General features: G+C 41.7%; 1 protein-coding gene across 2 annotated transcripts in view; it reads left to right on the top strand.

Moving 5' to 3' along the window:
- CPED1 (cadherin like and PC-esterase domain containing 1) overlaps positions 1–26,548 on the top strand; it is a 265,116-nt gene that overhangs the window by 229,289 nt on the left and 9,279 nt on the right. The window contains exons 18-21 of one of the 2 annotated variants that reach the window (XM_008705809.2): positions 14,575–14,795; positions 15,052–15,153; positions 15,567–15,654; positions 19,832–19,978. In XM_008705809.2, the coding sequence (XP_008704031.1) occupies positions 14,575–14,795; positions 15,052–15,153; positions 15,567–15,654; positions 19,832–19,978 (558 nt within the window). Of the gene's footprint in view, positions 1–11,875; positions 12,062–14,574; positions 14,796–15,051; positions 15,154–15,566; positions 15,655–19,831; positions 19,979–26,548 lie in introns of those variants that run through there. The other variant, XM_008705811.2, reaches the window with a different exon arrangement.

The raw sequence follows: 26,548 nt of genomic DNA, 5'->3' as shown, positions 1-26,548 counted from the left end.
CCTGCAGCACCAAGAGCCATGCAGTTGTATTTACTAGACTGATTCCTGCTCTCTTATCCAGCAGAGGATAACTAACTGCATGCAATTTGGCTTTTAGAATCATGGGTAAATGTTATCCTAGAAGAGCCTTAACAGTTCTTGCTCAGAATGCTCCATTATTTCCAAATAAGTCTACTGGACAGATGGAGGATATTAAAGCCCTGTCCTGTGCTGACCCAATTCCATGCTGGAGTTTTCTCAGCACAAACCGGTAAGAGCTGGCCACATCAGCGGACAGATGGCAGTTCAGAGCAGCTGGCCTGGTCAACTGCAGCTCTAGCAAGGCCCTGTGGTTACAGCAGACATCTGTAGCTCGCTTGCACAAGCAATGAAATGTCCCTGCATGTAAGGCTCACCTCTGCTAGAGCTTCCCGAGTGCATGACACGCTAACCTTCCTCATCTTCTTTCACGTTCCTGGGCAGGTCTCACGTGGACCTCACTAGGCTGCTTTTCCTTTAGTGAGGCCTCTAAGCTGGTTTGTTGGACATGCAGCGTCTTCTTGCTAGGAGCGCTCTGAGTAGGTAGATCCCGGCCGAGCTCTTGGACGTGTGAACTGGCCACATAGACTGAGATGCTTGGTTAACATGAAGTAAGTAATTCTTACCCAGATTTTCTAAGTACTTTTTATCAAATGGACATTTCCTTACAAACCATCTGTAAGCGTTCACATAGGGGCGAGACTGAGTTCAAAACCTGATTTTTTTTTTTTTTAAGTCCTGTTAACGCATAAGGGAAACAGCACTGGGATGCATGTAAGCCAGTTTTTCAGATCAGCCTGTGTTCAGAGTCTCTACTAGCAAATAATTTAAAAATAATGACAGGGGGTGAAGGGCAGGGCAGGAGGATGGACATTCTTCTTCATGGTGATTCCAATATAAATGCCCCAATTTTCATGACTGGGAGTAGCCCTGAAGATAAAGCAGCCGTATTACTTTTAAAAAGGAAAGAGAAGAAAGCAAACATTTAGGAATGTATGAACCGTCAGTATTATTAACTGAGAATTGATTCTGTGCAAGGAAGTACGTGTGCGCCTAACTTCCTCATACCTTAAGTCTGACCAGACTGTAAGCTTCCTGAGGACAAGGGACGTGTTTGAATCACTGACATAATCTCACTGCTTAGCACAACTTTTTGATTCCTAATAGTCGCTCAACAACTATTTGTTGAGTAAGCAGCTAGGTTAAAGTCTTTATTTCTAATCACGAATCTGTGAGGTAGCTTTTGTATCTGATTTCTACTTAAGAAAATTAAAGCTCAGGGAGATGGAATAATTCTCCCATGATCACACATGCATGTGTGGCTACTCCTGTGGCATTTTTAACCACCAGTGTGGGCAATCCAACATCCACATCTGAGAAATGCAGGACTGGAAGCAATGAACATAGTTGTTGCTATAATAGTTAGACATCTCTAAACTCTTCCAGAATACTGTTCTGACCTCAGAATTTAGACCGTTCAGGAAAATTCCAAGATGTCACAGTCTATGAACCTGAAAGGCAGTAGATGTTAATTTAAGTTCATAACTAAATTCCGTGGCTTCTGACATGACACATATTGTTCCCTCAGCTCACTTTCTTCATCTATAAAATAAAAGAAGCCTATATGATCTAATCCTATACTGTAGATTAATCAGTTTATAAAAAGTTAAAAGCCTTCTTCCTCATCTGTCTTAAAATATCATAGACTGGGTGGCTTACACAACAGATGTTCTTTTCTCATAACTCTGCAGGCTGAGAAATCTGAGATCTGGAGGCCAGCAGGGTTGGGTTCTGGTGAGAGGTCCTTCCCAGCTTCCACTGGCTGCCTTTCTGCCGTCCTCACAGGTCCTCACGGGACAGAGGGTAGAGGTTTAGTCTCCTTTTCCTCTAAGGACACTAATCCTATCATGAAGGTCCCACCCTCAATACCTCATTTAAACCTAATTACCTTCCAGATGTTCCACTTCCTAATACCACCATTCAAGGCCGGTAGGGTTTCAACATATAAATGGGGGGGGGGCACAAATAGTACAGTCTTCAGTAATTTCCAGGCTGATTGTTATCAACTCTACAAAGTCGTGGTAAGAAAAAGGAAGATCCATTTTTTTCTACTGTCAGAGAGGATGTTGCAAAGTCTGAAAACACACCGTATGTTCGGATTCCGTGATCCTGGCGGAGAGCAGTTGGCTGGCTGCTTAGCGCTGAGGGCTTATCTTAGTGAGTCTCTTGGTCCGGAGGCACCATTCAGACTCTGATGCTCAGAACTCCAGTTCGCTAGCACACTGGCAATGGTTCCACAGAGTGATTTGTTTACCAGACTGGGAATGTATTCTATACACAACAGGGAAGCACTGTACATTTTTAGCAGAGGACCGACACGGCCAGAATTAGAAAAATCATCCACAGCAGTGTGGAGACTGCCTACTGGGAGGAGGATATGGATGCTGGGGAGGCAGAGACTCTAACGGAAAAATGCAAACACACATGCAAACATGCCGACATACACAGAAAATTCTGGAAGTAACACAGTCAAGAATGATTACATAAGTGAAGGGGAGCGGGAGAGGTGTGGTGTGGTGACAGGACCAGCTACATATTTTGCAAGGTCCTGGGCAAAATGAAAATGCGGGACCCTGTATTCAAAATGATTAAGAATTCCAAGAAGGCGACAGCAGAGCGGGAAAGCAAGCACAGGGCCCTCCCACTGCACGGACTCTGGGCAGCTCCCTGGGTCACGTGCCCACGAAGCCAGCTCAGGGGGCAAAGCATGGGTGGCGAGGGGTGAAAAGAGCTTTTAAAATATCTGTATGATTTTCATCTGCATGGGTGAGCATTTCTTAATCTAAAACTCTGTATTTTAGAAGGTTGTATAAATCAGACCTAGGGCAGAGGCAGTGGAAATGCAAAGGAGAGAGAGTCTGAGAAAGAAATCTTATATTTACGATCATGGGACCTGATAATATACAGACAGGTGCGCGCGCACACACACACACACACACACACACACGCCACACAGCACAGACATAATTGAGTAAACGTTCACAATTACGACTATCAGATAGCACTTATCTTAAGAAAATGCCATTTATGAATAGAAGTAGGTTAGCAAAGAAGAAGTCAAAATGTCTCTCTTCGCAGACGACATGATACTCTATATGGAAAACCCAAAAGAAGCCACTCCCAAACTATTAGAAGTTATAGAGCAATTCAGTAACGTGGCGGGATACAAAATCAATGCTCAGAAATCAGTTGCATTTCTGTACACGAATAACGAGAACGAAGAAAGAGAAATCAGGGAATCCATCCCATTTACAATAGCACCAAAAACCATACGTTACCTTGGAATTAACTTAACCAGAGACGTAAAGGACCTTTATTCTAGAAACTATAAATCACTCTTAAAAGACATTGAGGAAGACATAAAAAGATGGAAAGATATTCCATGCTCATGGATTGGAAGAATTAACATAGTTAAAATGTCCATGCTACCCAGAGCAATCTACACTTTCAATGCTATCCCGATCAAAATACCGAGGACATTTTTCAAAGAACTGGAACAAATAGTCCTTAAATTTGTATGGAAACAGAAAAGGCCCCGAATCTCCAAGGAACTGTTGAAAAGGAAAAACAAAGCTGGGGGCATCACAATGCCGGATTTCGAGCTGTACTACAAAGCTGTGATCACAAAGACAGCATGGTACTGGCACAAAAACAGACACATAGACCAATGGAACAGAATAGAGAGCCCAGAAATGGACCCTCGGCTCTTTGGGCAACTAATATTTGATAAAGCAGGAAAAAACATCCGGTGGGAAAAAGACAGTCTCTTCAATAAATGGTGCTGGGAAAATTGGACAGCTACATGCAAAAGAATGAAACTTGACCACTCTCTCACACCATACACAAAAATAAACTCCAAATGGATGAAAGACCTCGATGTGAGACAGGAATCCATCAAAATTCTAGAGGAGAACATAGGCAGCAACCTCTACGACATCGGCCAAAGCAACCTTTTTCATGACACATCCCCAAAGGCAAGAGAAACAAAAGATAAAATGAATTTATGGGACTTCATCAAGATTAAAAGTTTCTGCACAGCCAAGGAAACAGTCAGAAAAACTAAGAGGCAGCCCACGGAATGGGAGAATATTTGCAAATGACACTACAGATAAAAGACTGGTATCCAAGATCTACAAAGAATTTCTCAAACGCAATACACGAGAAACAAATAATCAAATCAATAAATGGGCAGAAGATATGAATAGACACTTTTCCAATGAAGACATACAAATGGCTAACAGACACATGAAAAAATGTTCAACATCATTAGCCATCAAGGAAATTCAAATCAAAACCTCACTAAGATACCACCTTACGCCAGTTAGAATGGCAAAAATAGACAAGGCAAGAAACAACAATTGTTGGAGAGGATGTGGAGAAAGGGGATCCCTCCTACATTGTTGGTGGGAATGCAGGTTGGTACAGGCACTTTGGAAAACAGTGTGGAGGTCCCTTAAAAAGTTAAAAATTGAGATACCCTATGATCCAGCCATCGCACTACTGCGTATTTACCCCAAAGATACAGACGTAGTGAAGAGAAGGGCCATATGCACCCCAATGTTCATAGCAGCAATGTCCACAATAGCTAAATCGTGGAAGGAGCCGAGATGCCCTTCAACAGATGACTGGATTAAGAAGATGTGGTCCATATATACAATGGTATATTACTCAGCAATCAGAAAGAATGAGTTCTCAACATTTGCTACAACATGGACGGCACTGGGAGATAATGTGCTAAGTGAAATAAGTCAAGCAGAGAAAGACAACTATCATATGATTTCTCTCATCTATGGAACATAAGAACTAGAATGATCAGTAGGGGAAGAAAGGGATAAAGAAAGGGGGGGTAATCAGAAGGGGGAATGAAACATGAGAGACTATGGACTATGAGAAACAAACTGAGGGCTACAGAGGGGAGGGGGGTGGGGGAATGGGATAGACCGGTGATGGGTAGTAAATCGGAAACTGGGGATGTACTGTATGGTGACTAACATAATATAATAAAAAATCATTATTAATAAAAAAAAAAAAGAAGTAGGTTAGCAAAAAGTTTTCCCAGTAGATTTATTTCTCACTGTCCATGAGAAAAACATAAATATGAGAAGTATTTTGAAACTTTATAATTACTAAAGGAAGACAACTCTCATCCTACCTAGAATTTTTCATAATCAAAAACAAATAACATAAATATTTGGGGTTTTTTTGTTTTTTAATAATAATTTTTATTATGTTACGTTAGTCACCATACAGTACCTCCTTAGGTTTTGATGTAGTGTTCCATGATTCATTATTTGCATTTAACACCCACTGCTCCATGCAATATGTAAACACCATATATACTGACATTTCGGGAGAGGACTCACTTTCTACTATGTCAGACGTTCAAGAGAAACATATTATTTGAGCAACTTTATACGGAAATTTACTTCCCATAAGGATGGCAGGGTCATGGAGCGGTGGGAGCTTCGGCCGGGCAGTCAGCAAGCCCGCACTGCAGTTCTGATCCCATCAGACAAAGTGATTGTTTATTCACTGGCTCCATCAGCTTAACTCTGCGGCCCCACATCAGAAACCGTGGAATATCTGTTATCCCTAACATGTTCTCTAGCTAGCTGATCACTTCAAGGGAAGCTCACAAGACTTTTTATAACTTCCGTGATATTCCACGGCTCATTCACTCATCTAGCTTTTGTTGAGCTAAGAATCTGTCCTGGGGCCATACAAACACGATCCTCCAAAAAGCCAAAAGTCTAGTAGAAGGAGACACATGAGAAAAGCGATTGTTACAATATAGTGTGTTGCAAACGTAGAGACCAGCTAGAGGCTGACATCCTGGACTTAGGTTCTGGAAAGTTGCTGAAAGTGCCTACGCAGGCCAGTGCTGGTAGTTACAGGCAAGCTACCAAACACGTTACTTTGAAATGGTTCCATTGCACTGGGGAAAAAAGAGGGATCTTCATTTTCCCCCCAAGAGAATCTGCGGGGAGAGTCCTATTTCTCAAGCCCGGTGCCTTCTTGGGTTTCCCTCGTAGTGGAGGGCACACATGATGGGCAGGAACTAATCAGGAGTGCAAGAGCAGAGTCCAACTTTCTCATTTTTCGGTGTTGCAATTTATGCTTTTTGGATTATGTAAAAGTGGGATTAAACCCAAACAGGCAAATTCTAACGGTATAGTAGCCTTACTAACCTGAAGACTGTTGAATAATATGTAAAACTCAGATTTTTTACGGTGAGAAGCCAAGCTTCACTGCTGCCACAAATAGGCGGTGCAAATGCTGTGTCACAAAAAGCAGAACTTGATTTTAAATCCTAATCAAGGCAAGCTTCAGCTTTGGGGGATGCATTAAATGGAATTATCTTTCTCCAAAGAATCAGATTTAAATGCAATAGAATTTGACTGGGCTGGTGAGAATGATTGGAAAGTGTGGTCTTCTAGCATTGTGCCTCTTTTAGAATCTCCAAGTGGTCATTTCCCTCAACGGACTTTCCTTATGTTGTTGTTATGACCTTTTACATCTTTTTACTACTGTTTTACACTGATGAATACAAGGCTCTACTTGGAAATACATGCCCACTTGTGGGGAACGAACAAGGCACCAATCAGTTGAGACTTAAAATGGGGTTCAAGTTTCCAGTAGCTTTGACCAGGAACCCCACTGTGCTTAGTGGCATGTGAACAATACTGTTACTTTCTAGACTCAGTCATTTGCCTTTGCTACAGTGATACAAACAGGAGGCTGGTCACTGGAGGAAACATGCAACAAGATTTCTCCTCAAAGCATTTGTATCCCACTGCCATGTCACACTTGTTTGTGTACGAGGGCAAGTAAATGCGGGGCTCCTTTTAAACTCTGAACTTATCCAAGTATGAGTTATTTCAACTTATCCAAGTATGAGTTGTATAGGTTTTGTATTGTGTAACTGGTGAGTCAAAGCAAAATCAGTTGAAAAATACAAGCTATGTTTTCAATTATACTCTCACACATTTCTCTAAATAGATACCCATCTCTTAATAAGCTCCGAATGGAACATCCACAAAAATTTATCAGAGCATAACTTTGTAATCACAGTGCAAAATCTATAGGATATAGTTTAGAAATATGATAATCAAATTTACAATGGAAAAAATTTAGGAGCCTGGCCAAACTGAATTTAGCAAACGCTTATTTTGTTTGTCAGTTGAACACATAGCACAGAATTTAAAACAGTATGGGAGAGAAAAGTGCAGTTAAGAAAGGAAAATATAGGGGCGCCTGGGTGGCGCAGTCGTTAAGCGTCTGCCTTGGGCTCAGGGCGTGATCCCAGCATTCTGGGATCGAGCCCCACATCAGGCTTCTCCGCTGGGAGCCTGCTTCTTCCTCTCCCACTCCCCCTGCTTGTGTTCCCTCTCTCTCTCTGTCAAATAAATGAATAAAATCTTTAAAAAGAAAAAAGGAAAATATAATAAGGCAGTATTTCCTGGAAGTACTTAAACTCAGCTGTTAAAACAGGAAATGTAACTTACATCTTTAAGTAATGTTTACAAGTTAAGTAGTGTCTTGGTCAGTTTCAATATAAAGGGAAGAATAAAAAGGAGGGAAATCACCTCACTTCTCACCAGGAAAGGATGGCTTATCCGTAACGCCCACAGTCCGGAGGGAATGGCAATATGGTTAAATAATTTTGTTCCACACAGCTAGAAGATCTATGTCTAGGTGATAGAGTTTAGTTGTTTGTTTCCCCTTTTTGCCAAATTTCATGTATTTGAAGGTGATTTGCCTAAATGGCAATTCACATTTGTTCTTGACCCCAAAGAGCAATTTGGTTGGTTATCTATAGCCAATTTAATCAAAATACATCATTGGAAAACATCCAATGTAACCATATTATATTTCACAGAGATGCTTTGCTGAGCTAGATTTTCAACATGCCCTAAATATCATTAGCCATCTGATCAGTCTTAGCTTCCTATTAGGACTGAATGACCCCTTGCTTCATTTAGAAATGAACATTTATCTTATTAAGGCAGTGGTGCTCAATCACAAGGCTCATCAGAATCACTGTGGAGCTTTCTAAATAGATGGGCTATGGTTGGCCCTGGACTAGAGGTAATGAGTAAAAGCCCCTTCACTTCACTGTCATTTCCTTATTTACCTATGAGAGAGCCCTCCGGTAAGCAGGGGTTGCCTGAATTAATGGACAAGTAGCTTCTACGGCATGCCTATATAACTTCCCTTCCTGGAAGGTTTCAGTGGGTTCCTGTTAGCTGGGCTGAGTCCTGTCTTGCATCTACATGCATTTTGTTGGTTCTGAAGAAATTTCCCTATTTCTGTGAATACTGCAGATAGATCCTATGCAAAAGGAAATAGAGGAAGGAAGGAAGGAAGGAAGGAAGGAAGGAAGGAAGGAAGGAAGGAAGGAAGGAAGGAAGGAAGGAAGGAAGGGAGGGAGGAACTTACTTAAAATCAAGGGTTTTTTTCCTGGCCTATTGACTCTACATATACCCAATTCTTTTTCAGCCTCAACAGATCAGGAGAATCTGAGGGACTAACGAGCTCCAGACATTTTACTGTCTTTATATTGACTCAACCCAGATAGCCACCAATACTTCTCTTTTCATTTCTTTACAACTTGCTTTGCTAGTTGTGTCCTTGTTGCTTTTGACGACTCTGCAGAAAGGAGGTAATAGAATACAATATTTGCATGTTTAAGTATCACCATTGTTAGTTCCTTCATAACGAATGGAATGAAAATCATTTTATTTGATTTTTCAGTCAAAAATTCCCAATCTTGGTTGCATTTTCACTACTACTAACACTAGTCTTAATACTAACAATACCTCTTGTTATTATTTGTCTCAGGGGCTGATTTTTCCTCAAAGTCTTTTTATGCATTGTGTGGGTTATAAATTTAGCCTTTCATATGTTTCATACTTTTATTAATTCACATGTGGAAAAATCTGAATTTAGATTTTAGTTTTTTCCCCAGAAAGACAGCATGTAGGAGAATGTGTAAAGGCTAGCTAAGTGTTCATCAGACTCATTTCTTCCTCTTTCTGGCAAATGTAGCTTGACTACATTTCTCAGTCTCCCTTGAAATTAGGTGCCGCCATATGACAGAGTGGAGCGTGTGAGCAGCAGTGATGTGCCCAGCTGCCAAGGTGGGCCCACGGGCAACCTTACTCCTTCCCTCAGCTGCATATCAATGCCTGCAAAGCTCTTTGCAGCCATCATTGAAGTAGGCATGGTCTAATCATCCAGGGACCCTGGCCCCACCCCACACGTACACCTGCCTGGAATCACCTGGACTGTTTTCCTGAGGGAGAAAAAACTTGCATTGTGTTTAGGCCATTATACTTTTTGGAGCTCTGTTTGTTATAGCACGTAGCCTACCCCACCTAATACAGGGACTGTATAACATTAAGAAATGGAAACAAAGATCATTAAACCATTTTATGTGTTTTTAATAAGGTGATTTTTAAATAAGCCCCAAGCTTTTATAGAGCCTGGGAGCATGAGATTCTAGGTCCTCTAGTCTCCCACTGATGAGCTGAGGTCCAGCCTCTCAGGACATTTCCAGGCACAGAAGCTTCTGCTCCTCTCCAGAGGGAGGCAGGCCCCCCTCTTGCACCGAAGGACCAGAAGAGGTGCTGCGTGGGAAAATGCCATTTAGTCTTTGGAATAAAGTTGCCACTGGAATCTGAAATAGGATTCCCATGATTCCCATGATGGGTTTATTGAACCGACACGTAAGCCATTGTTTCACAAAAGTAGAAATAAAATTTGTTTAAGCTGATTATTTTGATGTGAATTTTCAAAATATTTTTAAACAAAATGGACTTACTGTTATTGCTGCCACCCCTGCTGCTTTTGTGGGGTTTATTATTATTATTATTATTATTATTATTATTATTATTACTATTGTCATAAAAAGCCAATATATGTTCATTTTGGAAAACAGAATAAACTATCATATCCTCCCCTTCAAAATAACCACGGGTAAATTTCCGTGACCCTTTCTACACATCCACACGCTTTACTTTCACAAACATGCCATCATTACTTATACTCTGATTGCAGTGAGCTTTTTATAAAAGTTAACTGAAATCTTCTCCATCACAGTGTATCTGTATTACAGTATCACTGTTAAAAGATGAAAAGCATTCAAGTGGATGATTATACCTTAATATAAGGGATCTGGTAGGCATTTGTACTGCTTCCAATGTATTTTGCTTTTAAAATATATTGTAATAGACATCCGTAAATATTTCCTAGAGGGTGGAATTCCTTAAAATTTGCCAATTTATACACACAACAGCTAACTTTCCATTCATCCATTTAACACATGAGAACTGACTCCTATGCCAGGCACTATTCTGGAACTTGGGATTCAACAGTTGAAAAGAAAAGATAAAACCTCTCCCTAGTGGTGCTTACGCAGTCATATACGAGAGGGTTCATTTACCTGAGCTCATGAGATTGTAGGAGCTTTTAAAATCTTTGTTATTTTGATAGGGGGAAAAGCTAGCTATTTTGATGTTTTATCACTGACACTGGCAGTTTTATAATTGCTTGCTGGTTAGTTGTATTAATGATCACATTTTTTTTTTTGTTAATTGCCTATGCCAGCCGGCACCTGTGCACGCTAGTGTAGGGCAATGATATTCACGGGACAGAAGAATCCTTTACAAGTTGTATGGCCAGTTATGGATATCTGTTATGGAAATTTAGGCCTTTTAAAGTCGACCTTTAAAACAAATTATCTGAGTTTCTTTTTTGAAAATTCCCCAAATTCAATGATCTAAAAGATACAAAGATTGAAGATTAGCCATGTGACTGGGGGAAAAAAAAAAGTCACTCTATTTCCTGATGTTGTTTTTAAATTGCGTATGTGCACTTAAAAGAACTGATCTTTTGAAGTTAGAAATCTTTTAGTTAGGAATACCAATCAACCTCTTATAAAAACTGCTTTCCCTACAGAACAGGCTGTCTTAAAATCACAACTGCATTTTCATTTTAGTTATAATTTATCATCTCTTTTTTTCATTAGAATAGAAAGGCACTGGGAGAAAACAATTCTTTAAGCAATATTCTTCCCAGAGTCGTGTCCACTACTCTTGAAAAATGCTATCTAGTTATTTGCAGTTTAGCACTCGTTTTGCAAATGTTGGTGGTGAGGCTTTCTTCTCCCATCCGCACAGCTCTTATTGGTCTCTAGTCAGGGATGGAGAGGCGAGGGGGGGTTCTGCCAGTGTTGGTTTGCTCAGGGTGGTGACCTCTCTTCCGGTTCTCCATCCAGAGCTCCAGTGTCACCAGCAGCCCTGAGAGTCCTGCTGGGGATCTGCAGCAGGCTCACAGGGCAAGAGCTGTGACTGAGACACCCCCCCGTATTCCCTGACGTTTCCTCTCAACAAGCTAATGAATTTAAAGTGCCTGGCAATGCACTGCAGAGCCCACTGGACGCCTTCACAAGCACGACTTGCCTTTCCCGTGCCTGCATGCCAGCTCACGTGGGGAGCTTCCTATGTGCCAGGAGCGGGTGTGAAAATCTCACTGATGTTCTCTAAGGTGGTGCTGTTGTTCTCCCCCATTTTACATAAGAGGAGGAAACTTTGGAGCAGTCATAATTTGTCTAAGATTGTCTAGTTAATAAATAACTGTACCTGGGAATTTTGACACGTAGCTCTTTTTGCCTCTGACATTTTTTGTGGGCTGCATCTTTGTATAACCCCACAGAAAAGACCAAATATCTTGAAATGTTCTCTCAGTAACATGCAGCTACTTTGATTTTCCTAAACCCCTGTATCTCTCCCTGTAGACCACAGTACAGACTCCCAACGATCTTACTGGCTGCCCGGAGATACCCTAGGAGGGATTGCCTCTCCGCACCATAATGAAAAGAACCTGTCGGAAAACCCGTAGTGACAGTTCAGTTTAAAAGCTGATCTTAGGGGCGCCTGGGTGGCGCAGTCGTTGAGCATCTGCCTTCGGCTCAGGGCGTGATCCCAGCATTCTGGGATCGAGCCCCACATCAGGCTCCTCCGTTAGGAGTCTGCTCTCCCTCTTCCACTCCCCCTGCTTGTGTTCCCTCTCTCGCTGGCTGTCTCTGTCAAATAAATAAATAAAATCTTAAAAAAAAAAAAAAAGCAGCTGATCTTAAAGGTCTTTTACCGGTGTTAAGAGCTGAAATGTGTTCTCACCCATCCAAATTCACAAGTTGAGGTCCTAACTCCCAATACGTCAGAATGAGACTGTCTGTGCAGGTAGGGCCTTTAAAGATGTAATGAAGGTGACATCAGGTCTTATGGGTGGGCTCTAATCCAGTGAGACTGGTGTCCTCACAAGAAAGAGATTAGGACACAGATGCACATAGAGGAAATCCCATGTGAAGACCACAGAGGGAAGGTGGCCATCTACAAGACAAGGAGAGAGGCCCTCAGAAGAGATCAACCATGCAAATACCTTGATTATGGACCCCAGGATCGTGAAAAAATGAATTTCTGTTGCATAAGCCGCCCAGTCTGTGGTCCTCTGTCATGGCAGCCCCAGCAAACTGATACAAAGGGAACTGGGTAATTACTAGTATCTGAAATTAAGAGCTTTCCAGATTATTCAAGCTTCCCTTTTAAAAATCAGAAATCTAGATGAGAAAAACAAATTGTTATACAGGTTAAATCCAGTAAGAAGAAATTCAAGTGATTTCACAAATTATTTTATCATACTGGAATGTTATCACCCCAGATGGAACTTGACTGAGAGGATCAGTGACTGGGGCCTTGACATCTTAAATTATTCAGTTTAGCTTGAGGATGCTTCTGGTGTTTGATCTGAGGGCAAATCGGAGATGCTTGGGGATTTCTTCACACAGCTAACTGAATACACTTACCATGGAAAGAATGAAATTTACAGATTCTCACTCACTTTGCTGTGCATGGACAAATCCGGCAGTCCTAAGAAATGACAACAATGACTGCTGTTAAAATCAGAGAAAAACAGGTGCATGACTAACAGAAGGAGAAACGCAACACTGAGAGAGAAAACTGAAGGATGAAATAAACGACATTAAAAAGGATTGTCTCTAACAAAAGTCCCTTTGACTTTCAGTTCAATAAATATTTTTAAAGTGTATGCATGGTGGTATGGGGGAAATTAGAATTTAGAAATTAACCCTGACTCTGACCTCAAATATTTCTTGATGTGATATAAGAAAAAAGACACAGACACAAATAGCCACAATGTCATGTAGTCTTTGATAAAATCTGTAATGGAAATTAAAAATGTAATGAAATCACAGAGGACAGAGAAGGTCATTGGACAAGCCGGGGCATTGGACAAGACCCACTGGGAGAGATATTTGTTTCTTTGGGGTCTGGAGATTGTGTAGCGTTTACACAGGTGGGGTTGCCAAGGGAGGAGCTTGTGAGGCAGGGGGATTAGCACAAGGGAAACGGAAACCAGATGTTGTGGAGTGCAAATCATGTTCAGCAAAAAAGTAGGAATCTGACCTGCTTACACGAGGGGAAGCATTGAGAGGATGGGGCCATTGACGCTGCACTTGGAGTCAAAGGGCCTAGGTTTGAGTCCTGTGTTCCCCATTTACTAGATTTATGACCTCAATCTCTTTGAGCCTCAAATTCCTCATCTGTGAAATGGAAATAATGACTCAAACCTCACAATTATGATTAGAAGTGAGTGCCCTGTGTGAAATCTCCACCTAGCAGAATCTGATATGCAATAAGAATTCTGCAAATGTTGGCTGAACCCAGTCACATGGGCTTGATTCTATGGAAAATGAAGAGCCAATAAGGTTTTTGAGCATGAACGTGAGAAGACCAGAAGTAGGCATTGGGAAATTTATCCCAGTAATGCTGTGTGTATAGCATGAATTCAAGGGCAGCCATTCCCACAGCTTTGAGGTGATAGGAGCCTGAGGCAGAGCTGCTTTGGAGGGGCGGTGCTGTGAAGGAGGTGATGGTAGGAGTCTTCCAGGATAAATGGTGCTGGGGTCTGCTCCCTGGGACATAGACGGCTGTTCAGAGACTCAGGCTCCAGTCCTGTGGCTCTTTTCTCAATAGCATGACTTCTATTGAGCTGTCTAACCTCTGGATTCCCAGTTTTCTCATCTATGAAATGAAGAGGTTGGAAAACTCTCTACATATTCTTATAGCACCAAAATACCTCATGCCTATTTGAATCAAAAAAATCCGTTAAGCTCGTTAGATGGGAAAGCAAACTGCCTAAGGGAGGTGGAGAAACTGAAGATAACATAAAGCAAAGAGCTTTAAACATGAGTGAGCAGATCAGTGGCTGATAGCATTATGAGGAATATGGAAGAGAGGAAAATGAACAGGTTTGGGGAGAATATGATGAATGTCATTTCTAACAGCTGAAAGGGCTTTCCTTCAAAGAATTAGGCTTGTGGCTTTACGAGCATTCAACCAATGACTTCCTTCGTATTGTCTGTCATACCATGTAAACTTCCAGATTTGAAAGCAAATACTTTTCTTTAATTCATAGATTCTTTTCATTGGAGATTCAACCAACAGAGGAATAATGTACTATCTGATCGAAAGACTAAATGAAACCCTGCAGGAATGGCAGAAGGTGCATAGCACGAAATTCTATCACAACGTCAATGGTGGAAAGACTTTGATCAGTTATTCCTACTATCCGCAGTTCTGGATAAGCCCTTCGTTGAGACCAACATTTGAGAAAGCACTCGAACATCTCTTGCAAAGGTACAATGGAACTATTATGGACGGCACAATGCCACAATGGACCAATGTTTTACTGGTGGTCATAATTGTTCCCTGTGTATCAAATGTGCTGAAAAGCTTAAATCCCAAGTAATATGGCTGAAAATGAGTTGGAAATGACAAGGAGGTCCGGTCATCAGGATGCTAGATGTGGTTCAGTGAAATGTGAGGCACTGCTGAGAAAATGTTGACCATCTGTTTCAAGGCAATATGTGTTGTTTTCCTTTCTGGATTTCAGATCCCGTCCCCTGGAGAACACAGGCCAGACGGTATTGGTTGTCGGTGGTGTTCAGTGGCTCAATTCCAATCACCTACAAATTATTCACAAGGTTTTGAAGAGGTAAGTTTCTGCAACAAGAATTGTCATTAGTATTCTAAGTTAAAAAGAAAAGTCACCCTTGAGGTGACTAAATTTTATCCAAGATTTTATGGAAATCGCAGTTGTATTTAGAACTACATACTTGAAGTCCAATTTAAAATGTTTCAAAATACTTTTTGTATCCAATCACAAGAGAGCTCTTCAGTATCCACATCTATGTTTACTACAGGTAAAAACACACCCACTGACACATAAAACTTTGTCCACACACACACACACACACCCTTAAATATACCGAACCTATAAAATGGGAATTTAGTCTTATATGCCAATTATCACATCCTAAAAGAATTCCATTGTATTTGTTTATGTAGCCACAAACACTGAGAAAAGTAATCAAAGTTTATGACCTCAGAATTCTGATTATTTCTCAGGGAAAATTTACTGAATATCCTTGTGATCATCAAAACTTTGGGAATTGGATTTCATCTCCCAGTGGATGGATTGCATTTCTTGACACAGGTAGGGCCATTCCCTCCAGGCTTCATGAACTTTGTGGTTCCCATAAGGATCTTTGCTGGTGTCTGAAAAAGGACCGACAAGGCACTGTAATAATATTCAGCCGCCTTCATAAAAATCAAAGGAGATAATGTACTTACGGATTAGGATTTCAAATCAGTTATACTTATTCCTGGAAATAAGGAGACCGTATCCCATTAACACGTTGTGAATAATGCTTTGAGCTCATAAGAGAAGAAAGGGGATGCCATGCTATAAAAATTAAAGAACTGCGGGGTAGATGAGAGAGATTAATCTTTAAGTATCCCCTTACCCCACTAACGTTTCATACACCTTTAAAGACTCATGCTGAAACCACAAGTGAAATTGTCACTATCAATGAGTACTTTGGGAAAGAGTGGCTTCTTTGAAGATGATTTCTGACTGATTGCTTTAAAAAAAAAAAAAGTCTTTGAAGTAGTATCATTAGTTTTTCTTTTGCTTGGATATTCAGAAATGGGAGGAGTTGGAGGCCTCCAACCAGTTCTTATAAAAAAGAGTAAAGTGGTCTCAAAACTGAATAACAGTCTTAGAAAAGAAAAGAAAGACGACATCCGTAGGTAAGAGAACCAGCTGCTCTTGTTCGAGGAAGAAGAGTTCACGGGTGGGCGGACCGTGTGCCCTGCTCCAGGGAGCTCAGGGGAGACGGGAAGCTGCCCATCTGTATAAACCGAGTGAGATTTGTGCGTGTGTGTCAATGTTGAGCCCTCCTAGCTTTGCCCAGCACAGATGACACAACCCCCTCTCCCTTCTTAAAACATTGCCCGCCTCGGTGCCAGATCGCTGATGCAAAAGCTGGAGAAGTAGAAAGTGGCCAAGTCAAGCCTCCAAATTCAGCCTCTCAGAGGTAGTGTGGGGAGGGAAAAGTCACTTAAGATGAGGTATTTAGCATCTGGGGTAGCTGAAGGGTTGGAGGCTGTTGGCGATTAAACGAGAGTTCCTTTGATAAGGGTTCTGAGTTGCATCTCCTTGACTGTTACTTGAAGGCTACAGTCAAGGTTACAGTTCTTTCTGGGGGACTCTGCTTTGAGCCTCCACTCTACCCTTTGCAGGAATTGGAGTACTTGTGGCCCTACTTACATCTCGGTTCCTCACTCGGAATCAGCTCATCTCCGCAGACAGCAAACATTTCCGCAGCGCTTACTATGTGCCAGATCCTGTGTTGAACAGTATGCGTCCCACCGTGGCTTTGATGATCTCATCAGTCTTCTCAAACTGAATGAAGACAAAAGGTGGGGGGAAGGGGAGGGGAAAGAATAGAACAAAAGAGAAAGGGATAATAGCAAGTGGAGGCAGAAAATGAGGCGGAACTCAATCATACGCTCGCATGGCCACTCAAGAACTTGCCTCCGCTGTTCTCTGTAGACTTGCTATCTGTGCATATGCACGGATGTGCACACACGTGCACGCACACGTGCACACACACGTGCACGCACCGCTACTGAGCTCAGGCCTACGGGGCAAGTTTCAGTTTCTCAAGCACGCCAGGCTCTCAGTCACGTCCAGGTCTTTGAAATCACTGCTCCCTCTTCATGGAACCCACTCTCCCACCACCTGTTCACCTGAACAACTTCCAATTACCCTCCAAGCATTAGCTCACCACTGGGCAGACTTAATTGACACACTAGACTCGATTGGCTGCTCCTGATGGGAGCTCCTCTAAGAGCGTCTTGTGTCTTGTTTATGTCCCTCAACAGATACAATCCTTGGTTTTCTGTCTCCCCTGCTAGACTAATTTCTGTGAGAGCAAGTACTGAGGAGGGAGGGCTGCATTGCTCAGTCTGGTACCCCAAGTGCAAAATGCAATTCTCAGCACATAGTAGACTTGCAAAAAATATCTCACGCAAAAATGAATGAGTGATGCTTCATATGATTTGGCTCCTACCCAGATCACCCCTTTAAGACGGAAACATTCATTCACCTGGGCCACAGGGAGTGTGGCCCAGTGAGGACTCCCTCCTGACTCTTGGCAGGGATTGCCTTTTGCTGCCCAGGCCCGACTTGCTGGTCTAGGAGTACCAAGATTCAGCCCCCTTTCCTTAATTTGGGCCATCTTGGAGGGACCAGACGGACTCTAGAACTCCCACTGGGACCCACAAAAGCCTCTCTTAGAACTACATCACTTCTTTATAGGTGTTGATCCCCAAAACACTCTCCTGTTAGCCCCCCTGCATGCAAATTCCCATCTCCGGAGTCTGTTTCCCAGAGAACCAACCTTTCTCTAGAAAACTCTTTTTAGAAACTGCTTACTGTAAAGTTCCATATACCTTTTGTAATTAGACATACTAAAGGTGAGAAAATACTTGTAACTGGACAAGAAGTCTGCAAACAATATTGAGCATCATTGTTCACATGATGGCATCAACTAAATTCACATATGTTCCTTCCCTCTAGATTTCTTCCTTAGGAATTTTTCTATTCACTACTTTTATTTTGGGGGGAACACTCTTCTCTAGATGTCACCTAAAGGTGGGCATGCTAGCACAGTGGAGAAGACAGAAAATCAGACATGGCTGCACCGCTCCTTGTACCTTGCAGTTGGGTCAACAAGGGCAAGTGATTTGTTTTTGCAACTGGGAAATGAAAAGCATTTTTATCTTTTAGAAAGGCAAGAGCAGGTCCCTCCGTCAGTTTGGATTCTGCAGGAAGCAGACAGCAGACAGAATTAGCAGAGGAAGGGGATGTATTAGGGAGAAGGTCTGGAAAGGGGAAGGGGAAGGTGCTGAGTAGGCAGGAAGAGTTTCAGGCCCAGCACTTGAGGCCTATCACTCCGTCTGAAGGGGAAGGTGCTGAGTAGGCAGGAAGAGTTTCAGGCCCAACACTTGAGGCCTATCACTCCGTCTTGCACAAGGGGAAGGTGCTGAGTAGGCAGGAAGAGTTTCAGGCCCAGCACTTGAGGCCTATCACTCCGTCTTGCACCAAATATTTTTGGAGGGTCTACTGTATATTGGGCACTGTGGTTGCCTGTGATTGTCTGACATAAAGGGAGCGGGAGAAGGATGGATGACGTAGGAAGAGTCTCAGACAACAGGTCAGTCTGAGAAAGTCCTAGCCAAGCTGATGAGGAATCCCAGAGCTAGAGTAGTTAGTGGAGGGGTCCCCCCTCTCAACAGTGCCCCTGACTTAGACTTTCTGCCAAGCACCATCGTGGCTTTGGACATGGTTGGGGAGAAAGGGAAGAATACGATCCAGAGAAGCAGCAGCTGGAGGCTTCAGTCAGTTCTGCTGTTCCCTGAAGCTCACTCCCCTACTCTGCTGCCCCACCTCCATCCAACAGGCAAACCTCTCTCTGGCTGGAACCCTTCCTGAAGGCTGCCCCTGCTCAGCTATTCCCCCTGCCCTACCAGCCCAGAGGCTAGTATATTTACATCCAATAAAGGTCTTAGTAAATGTTTACAAATCTGTTTCTCCTATTAGAATGCAATGTCTTAGGAGCAGGGGCCATGATTTGTTTAACCTCTATTGCTGTCCCTTAGCACAGAGCTAAGCACAAAACAGATACTAATTAATATTCAATGACTAAATGAATAAGAATCCAAGTAGATGGAGATAGCCTTTGTGATTTTTAAATTTTGACTTTTAAAGTGAGAATTTTAAATATTTTACTGGATCTTTGTGGGAAATAAACCTAATTACTTTTCATAGAAGGATAAGGTCCAAACTGTGTGTCATTCTAGATATTTATGTATTGCCGTTTTATATATACATAAATGTTTGTCTTTATATTTTGAGTAAAAAACTGATAAAGTCTTTATATAAGAAAGTCATGTAAAATTAATTCTTTTTCTTGCAGTGGTGCCAATCTGTAAAAACGATATTTACATGATTTCTACCTGAGTTATTAAATCATAAAACAATCCTTTTATTTTTTTAAAGATTTTTTAAATTTATTTATGAGATAGAGACAGCCAGTGAGAGAGGGAACACAAGCAGGGGGAGCGGGAGAGGAAGAAGCAGTCTCACATCAGAGGAGCCTGATGTGGGGCTCGATCCCATAACGCCGGGATCACGCCCTGAGCCGAAGGCAGACGCTTAACCACTGTGCCACCCAGCCGCCCCATAAAACAATCCTCTTAATAAAGATTCTCATTCTGATTGAAATTATATTTTAAAATTCCCATTCTTCTGCATTGCAATACAGAGTGAAGTTCAGAATTTATGGAAAGAAAATGTGATTATTCTGGATGCTGCAAAAACATATGGCTACGAAGTGGTTGACACATTTACTATAACGATGGGGCGACACAAAGAGTTTTTGCAGGGGACATGTGGATGCCATTTTCATGAGGTATTTGTGCTGGCTCTTTATTGATTGTAGCTTTTGACTTTTTAAATTTCTCATTGTATCTTTAATTGTATTGTCAGTATTAAAAAACTATGTCAGGAGGAGATCAAATGAGGTATTCAGCATCACTCAGCCAAAGCATGTAGCGATCACAACTGGAGGCTCTATGAAATAAGAAGTTAAAAAAGAATTAGCTTATGTGTAGACACTTACTGGTCAATGCAAGCAGGAGGAAGGAAACCTGGAGAGCACTTGCCTTGTCTAATAGACTCGGAACCTTCCCATTGGAAATTGTGGCCAACGAAGGCAGCAAAAGTCTTTGGTGGAGCTTGAAAATCAAGACAATTTAATGTGCTAATCTCATGAATGACCTTCCTCCATTGGTTTATCCAGTGCATTAAACAGGTGGACCTGTGTTTTGAGTATCCCCAACACCCCATGGTGAAAATGATTTTATCTGTGGTCAGTAATATAATAGGCTAAGCTGATAAGGTGATAGCAGAAAATGATTTTATCCTTCCCCCAGCCACCTGAAAGCTGGGCTATAGCCACGGTGTCTCATACCAATTCTAAGGCTCCGCAGACCTCAAAGGACACGAGTTCCGTCTCTCAACATTGGTCTCTCGAAGGCCGCTCTCACTTGGCTTGAAGCAAGGGTGAAGCCACTCCCTCCGAGGGAGGAAGACCGCCAAGCCTTTGGACAACTTCTCACATAGAAATTCTCTCTCTAACTTCAGCTTCATTCCCCTACTCTTTTAATAAGACAAGGGTTTGCAAACTGGATTTTGTCCACACTTTTTCAAGTTTCGCATACATTGTCCAGACATTGCTTTGGTGTATGAGGTGACTTGGCTCCTGTCATGTGCTCTAGATCTCAGGAGATGCTGTTGAAACTACAGTGGACAATGTCTCATTTGATCATTCTGTCAGATATGGGTTCACTCCTTCTTTCTCAAATGCCGCCCCCCCTCTTGTAAACCAGAATGCAGTCACCGGGTTGACTAGGGAAATGACAACATAAGGTTTCTTGGGTCCTGTTTTTCAGCCCTTAAATGACTGTCAGAAACCATTTGGGTCCTCAGGATTTTATGGCTACCCCAAATTTATTGACGCTGCATTGGTTCTTCTAAATGCTCTGTGTTATATTTTGTACATGTAATCGTGTATGACAGCTGCCACCGCGTCTCAGCGAAGTGCGAGCCTGCACCCACAGTGGAGAGCGGGGCCTTTCCAGTTTTGATCTAGTAACTTGAAGCTTGGCCGTGCTGTTGCTCAACAGCTTCTGCGCTGTAGGAGACTGCGTGTCTCTTTCTTTCTTCCACAAAAAAATAGAACACCCTTTGAGTTCCTATCCTATTTGCAAAAAGGCAAGACTTAGAAACACAAGAGCAGGTAGCCTGGAAGAGGAAGAAATAACCTTGCCGCTGAGCCAGCCCAGGATCGGAGTTGGCTGCGAAAACAGGTCGGGGGTTGCCAAAACCCACATAAAATGGGGACTTTGAAAGACAACATACAGATCGGGTTTTTGCCTCTTTTAGAAAAGGTTTGTTTATTTACTTATTTTTATATAATGTGTCTTCAATTAGTATTTTGGGGGAGGGTATCTGTTTTTCTTTTTCATCTTTAGTTGCTCTGGAAGCCTAAAAAGGAGAAGTCTTCCAAAGATTTCCAGCATGGCTCCAATTAAAAACAGAAGATGCCCTTCCCACATGATTGCATTACGTGTGTCTCCTGCCGCAGCGTGAACCAGTGACACTCATAGTCATGGAATTTGAGAACTACAACAAAGACTCTTTGAACTACCAGAACTAGAATACTGGCTTCTAAATATGACCACTAAAGTTATCTTTAATTTCCATAACAATGATTTAAGCATGTCAGGTGAAATTACACCACTTATTTGGCTTTTTAATTATGTGTAATGATCATGTATAAATTGCTTTTTAGGCCCTATTTCTAACGTGTGTTGACTTGGCAACTACCTAGGTATCGTCCAAATTGTCTCAGTTGATTCTGGAGCAGTGTCATCCATGTTGAAGTTTTCTTGTTTGAGCTAAAATACTTCTGGGAGCATTTGCCTTTCCAGTTACACCACAGAATGATAAGTTCATCTTTCTCAACTGGCTCTCTTCATCACAAAGTCTCTAACCCGTTCATCACGTAGGCATAATTGTCACTGAAGTCTTGAACAATATGTACCACTTGTACCTCAGGAAGTTTCTAGGGCTGACACTGATGTTTTATAACCTTTCCAAACTATCACCCAACATCTTAAATCACTGTGAGCTTACCATAAACAATCAAGAAAATCGAAAGGCCCTTGCAAAGGATGATTTGATGATTAATGTAGCAAGCCAGGGAAAAGTAGATTATTGGTCTCATGCAAAACATATTAAAGGGCAGAAATTTTTAATAATAACCATTTTTTGCCTCTATGCTCATCTTATGAGCTGGCAAAGCAATTTGTCATAGAGTAATAGCAAGAATTAAAATCAGCTGTGTGAGAACCATAAGAATTTGGGTTTGGGAGCCTGGTAGCTTCTGGTGTTCCATCGCACCATTCCCACAATAGATTCACACATACCTGAGAAGGATTGCTATAATCATTACAGTAAGATCTTAATGTGTCCTCTTTGACTTGTGGTGGGAATTCTATCATAGACATAACAAACCTGCTTCAGTGGGCTCTTGTCACCATAGGTAACATGAAAGGTCTTGGGGGCACCTCTTTCATCTGTCAAGGCACTGAGAGAGAGAGTATGTTGCCACCATGAATCTATAAACAATTCCCCAACCGACGTACATCAGTTTTGACTACAATGTTCATGCTGATGAGAAAAGCAGGTGTTTCTTTTCATGGCTAGAAATGGACTTTTGTTTTCCCAATGTTTATGCAGGACAACAAACAGGATCCAGGTAGCTTTTGCCCAAGAGTGGTTTTGGATAGTGCATTTAGTTATGTGGCCAACATCTATGAGCAAGCTAAAACCTGGGTAGGATACAAAAATATTATCAGCCCAGACCTGGCTGCAGGAGGGGCAAATCCACAACTATGTGATTATTAATTAGCCTACTCAATTGTACAAACCTTATATGAGATCTCTGTTTTCTGGCTGGTGTACAGCTCTTGACTCAGTCCAAAGGGGAAAAAAAAGCCCTTTGGCGTTACTACCCAGCTCTAATAACACAAGTCTCCTTTGATTCTGGCGCTACGGAAAGATCAAAGGGGAAAAAAAAGCCCTTTGGCGTTACTACCCAGCTCTAATAACAAGTCTCCTTTGATTCTGGCACCACGGAAAGAAGAAAGGATTTTCAGTTCCTTGTCAGAGATGATTTCCCATTTTATTATTTAATTTTAATTATGTAAACAAAAGCTTAGCTGACCTAGAAAAGTTTTCCTTCTCTGTGATGGGCTTGAAGTTTTTCCCTCTCTCCTTCAAACTTGAAAAGTTTATCATAAACACAATGAAGAAAAAAGCCTTTACATTCACCTACCTAAAAAACTGAGGTAACAACTTTCAGAGAAAAAAGAATTGATCCAAATATAGATAGCTTAGATAGCAGATCCCACAATTTATCCACATAGTTATTTTTAATAAATTGGTAATGGCAATTTAATTCAACAAATATTTGAGTGTCTATGTGAGCACTGTACTAACTACTGTAAAATGAGCTAGGAGAACATTTTTTAGGGTTCCCTTCAGTATCTCAAGCTCAACATATCCCCAACATGCAATTCTGTATATTGTAGAACATCCGTTAAAATCAGGGCCTGGGAAAGGTGGGCTACGGCCAGATCATGCTAAGAGCTTAGGCTTTATCCTATAGGTGGTGGAGAGCCAGTGAAAGGTTTTATGGAGAAGGGAGATGGTCACATCTTTGTTTCAAATAGGTAAGTCTGATAATATTGAGGGAGAAAGACAGAAAGAGGACTGAGTCTGGGAGAGAAGTTAGGAGACGTTTTCAGAAGTCAGGTGAGAGATAATAAAAGCTTGCCCAAACCAGGACAGAGACTGCAAGCACAAGGGAGGAGACAAATACAAGCCCTATGTTAAAAGTAAAATCTGTAGATCTTATCTGCAGCATGCGGGTGTAGAAAGAATCAAAGAGGACTCCTAACTTGGGCGATGGATTAGAGCTGAACCAGCAATTGAGTCAGAGAATGACTGAGAAGGGACCGGCTCAGGGGAAAGACGATGATTCCGTTTCGAACATGTTGTGTTGGAGATGCCCGTGGGGCATCCAGGTGGAGATATCTCACAGGCAGTTGGCTCTACGAGTCTGAAGCTCGAGGGGCAGGGTGCGGCTAGAGATAAAAGATTGGAAGTCATCCAAAAACAGGCAACAGTTGCAACAATGAAAATAGATCATCCAGAGAAAGTGAGTAGAGTTAGAGGAGCTGAAGAAGGAGCTCTTGGAGTTTGCAGAAATAGGAGCATTTGAATTTAGAGAATAAACTGATAAAGGAAAACTCTAGTAGAGCGGGGTGCCGTGGAAAGCCAAAAAGTGAAAATTTGTAAGGAGAGATCAAAACAGCATTACTGCTGTCAAATGTAATGGATAGATTTATTAAGATAAGGATTTTTAAATAGTCATTGATTTGGCATTGCGAAGGCCCTTTCTGATCATTAACAGTAATTCCTGTAAAATATTGGGGGCATGAATTAAACTACAATAGATTGAAGAGGTATAAGAAATGAGAAAAGAAGGCTGGTAAAGCTTTTCAACAAGTGAAAACGAGAAAGAAAGATACTGGATTTAGAAAAGAAAGTGGTCTAGGGGCAGTTTATAGGAGAAACTACTTTTCATGTTCATGGGCAGAAAGGGAATAATCAAGACTAATGGATACATAAGGAATACAGGAGGGCATAAGAGGAAGGTCTTTGATAATGTGGGGAAGAGCAAGTCAAGGAGGCTGGAAATAGTTGGTAGGGTGCTGGTAAATGAACGAGGTTGGTTGCGGGTCTTCTTCTCTACCATTTACTTGCCCTAGACTTCTGCAATATTTTCATCTCAGAAGCTTCACTTTCAACGACTCAAATTCATTCTTCATGTCCCCGCCAGGGTGTTTCTGTGGTCCCAATCCAATGTTGTCATTCAATACCTTTCAGTGGCCCTACCACTAAAGAGGAGTTACAGAAGCTTTCACTGCCTACCAGTCCTAAAACCCTTTTGGGGGAAAGTGATTCTAGACAGTTTTTTTCTGTGCAAAAAATAATTAATGCTCAGTCCATTATCTGCAAGAATTCTAGCTTTTTCTGCCAGATGATTAGATTACAAATCGTTGACTGCTGAGAATGAATTCATGAGCCCCCAGGGAGCCCAGCCTTTTCTGGGATGGTTTGGTAGAAGTTCCTGTTCCAAAGGAAGCAGCCTTTGTTGAATGGTGGTAACACCAATTACACCAGGGTCTCTCTCTTAAAAAGGATAATTAAATGAAGAGAGTGTCAGTCCCTCTATGCTAACTAGTATGATGACCCCAGGAGGCAGCTGTACACGGCAGCCTCTGAAGTACTGACACCTAGGATGTCAGCATGCCTAAGAAAGAGATGTTGATCCATAAGTATTTCATGTTTTTTGCAATAAACCCTCATTTCGGGGGGTTTTAATACGAAGGTTTAAGAATCAAGCTAGGATGGACTCTTAACTGCCTTGATTAGCATTCCCTACTTTACGTTTTGGTGTTCTAGCCTAGTGAAAACAGGATCTGTGGTTTGGGAAACTCTGTATACTCCTCTACTGTAAAGATTCTCAAATAATATTAGTATTTTAAATGATCCAAAAAGCCCTCATGGCAAAAAAACTGTTTAGCTTCATTTGACCCAGTTTTTCCCAAACATTTTTGACCACAGAACCACTTTCCTTTCTTTTAATAACAGCTATTAACACCTCACTAAACACACTTTGGAAAAACTAGCATAGAGGATAAGGTCAAAAATCATGCATGGAGTACAGATTAAATGTGGCAGAATGACCACAAGCATTTATCTTCTCTTCCACTTGAAACTCCACCAAAAGACTTTAAAGACATGAAGCTATTCACCACTGCTCCCCACTAATAAAAAGACAGAATAAGAAATAACTCATAACAGACAAGAAATCTGAATTCATTCTAAGGAGTTTAACTTAGCCTACAAAGGAATTACAGTGTAAAATGAGAGAGAGGAGAATCGCCAATTGGAGGTGAAGCACACTTGCCCGCAGATCCTCTGAATGGTCCAGGCCTGAAGGAAGTGGGTGTAGAAGAAGGCAAGGCTGAGACACAGGTCAGAAAATGATTGCTTCAAAGTCTGGATGCAAAATTGGTGGAACCCTCACCCCACCACGTGCAGCCAAGAACGTATGTCCGTATATAAGATTTCTTTTAAAACTGAACATCAAAAATTGGACTCAGAAACAAAGGTAGAGAAAAGAACAAATTAATCTAGAGGCTGAAATCAGAAAAATGAAAGTGAAAGTTGGCACCTAAAGGGCGGAGCCCTTCTCCCCAGACCCTCTGGAATACCAGCAGACCAACAGACGGGCATGCACCCTCAGACAAGCAGCTAGAGGGCTCTTCTGACAAGAGATTGA

This window comes from Ursus maritimus, unplaced genomic scaffold (genome assembly GCF_017311325.1).
Source record: "Ursus maritimus isolate PB19 unplaced genomic scaffold, ASM1731132v1 scaffold_3, whole genome shotgun sequence".
Classification (NCBI taxonomy): Eukaryota; Metazoa; Chordata; class Mammalia; order Carnivora; family Ursidae; genus Ursus; species Ursus maritimus.
Note: the sequence above shows the minus strand (reverse complement) of the source record. Positions and strands in the feature narration are given on the sequence as shown.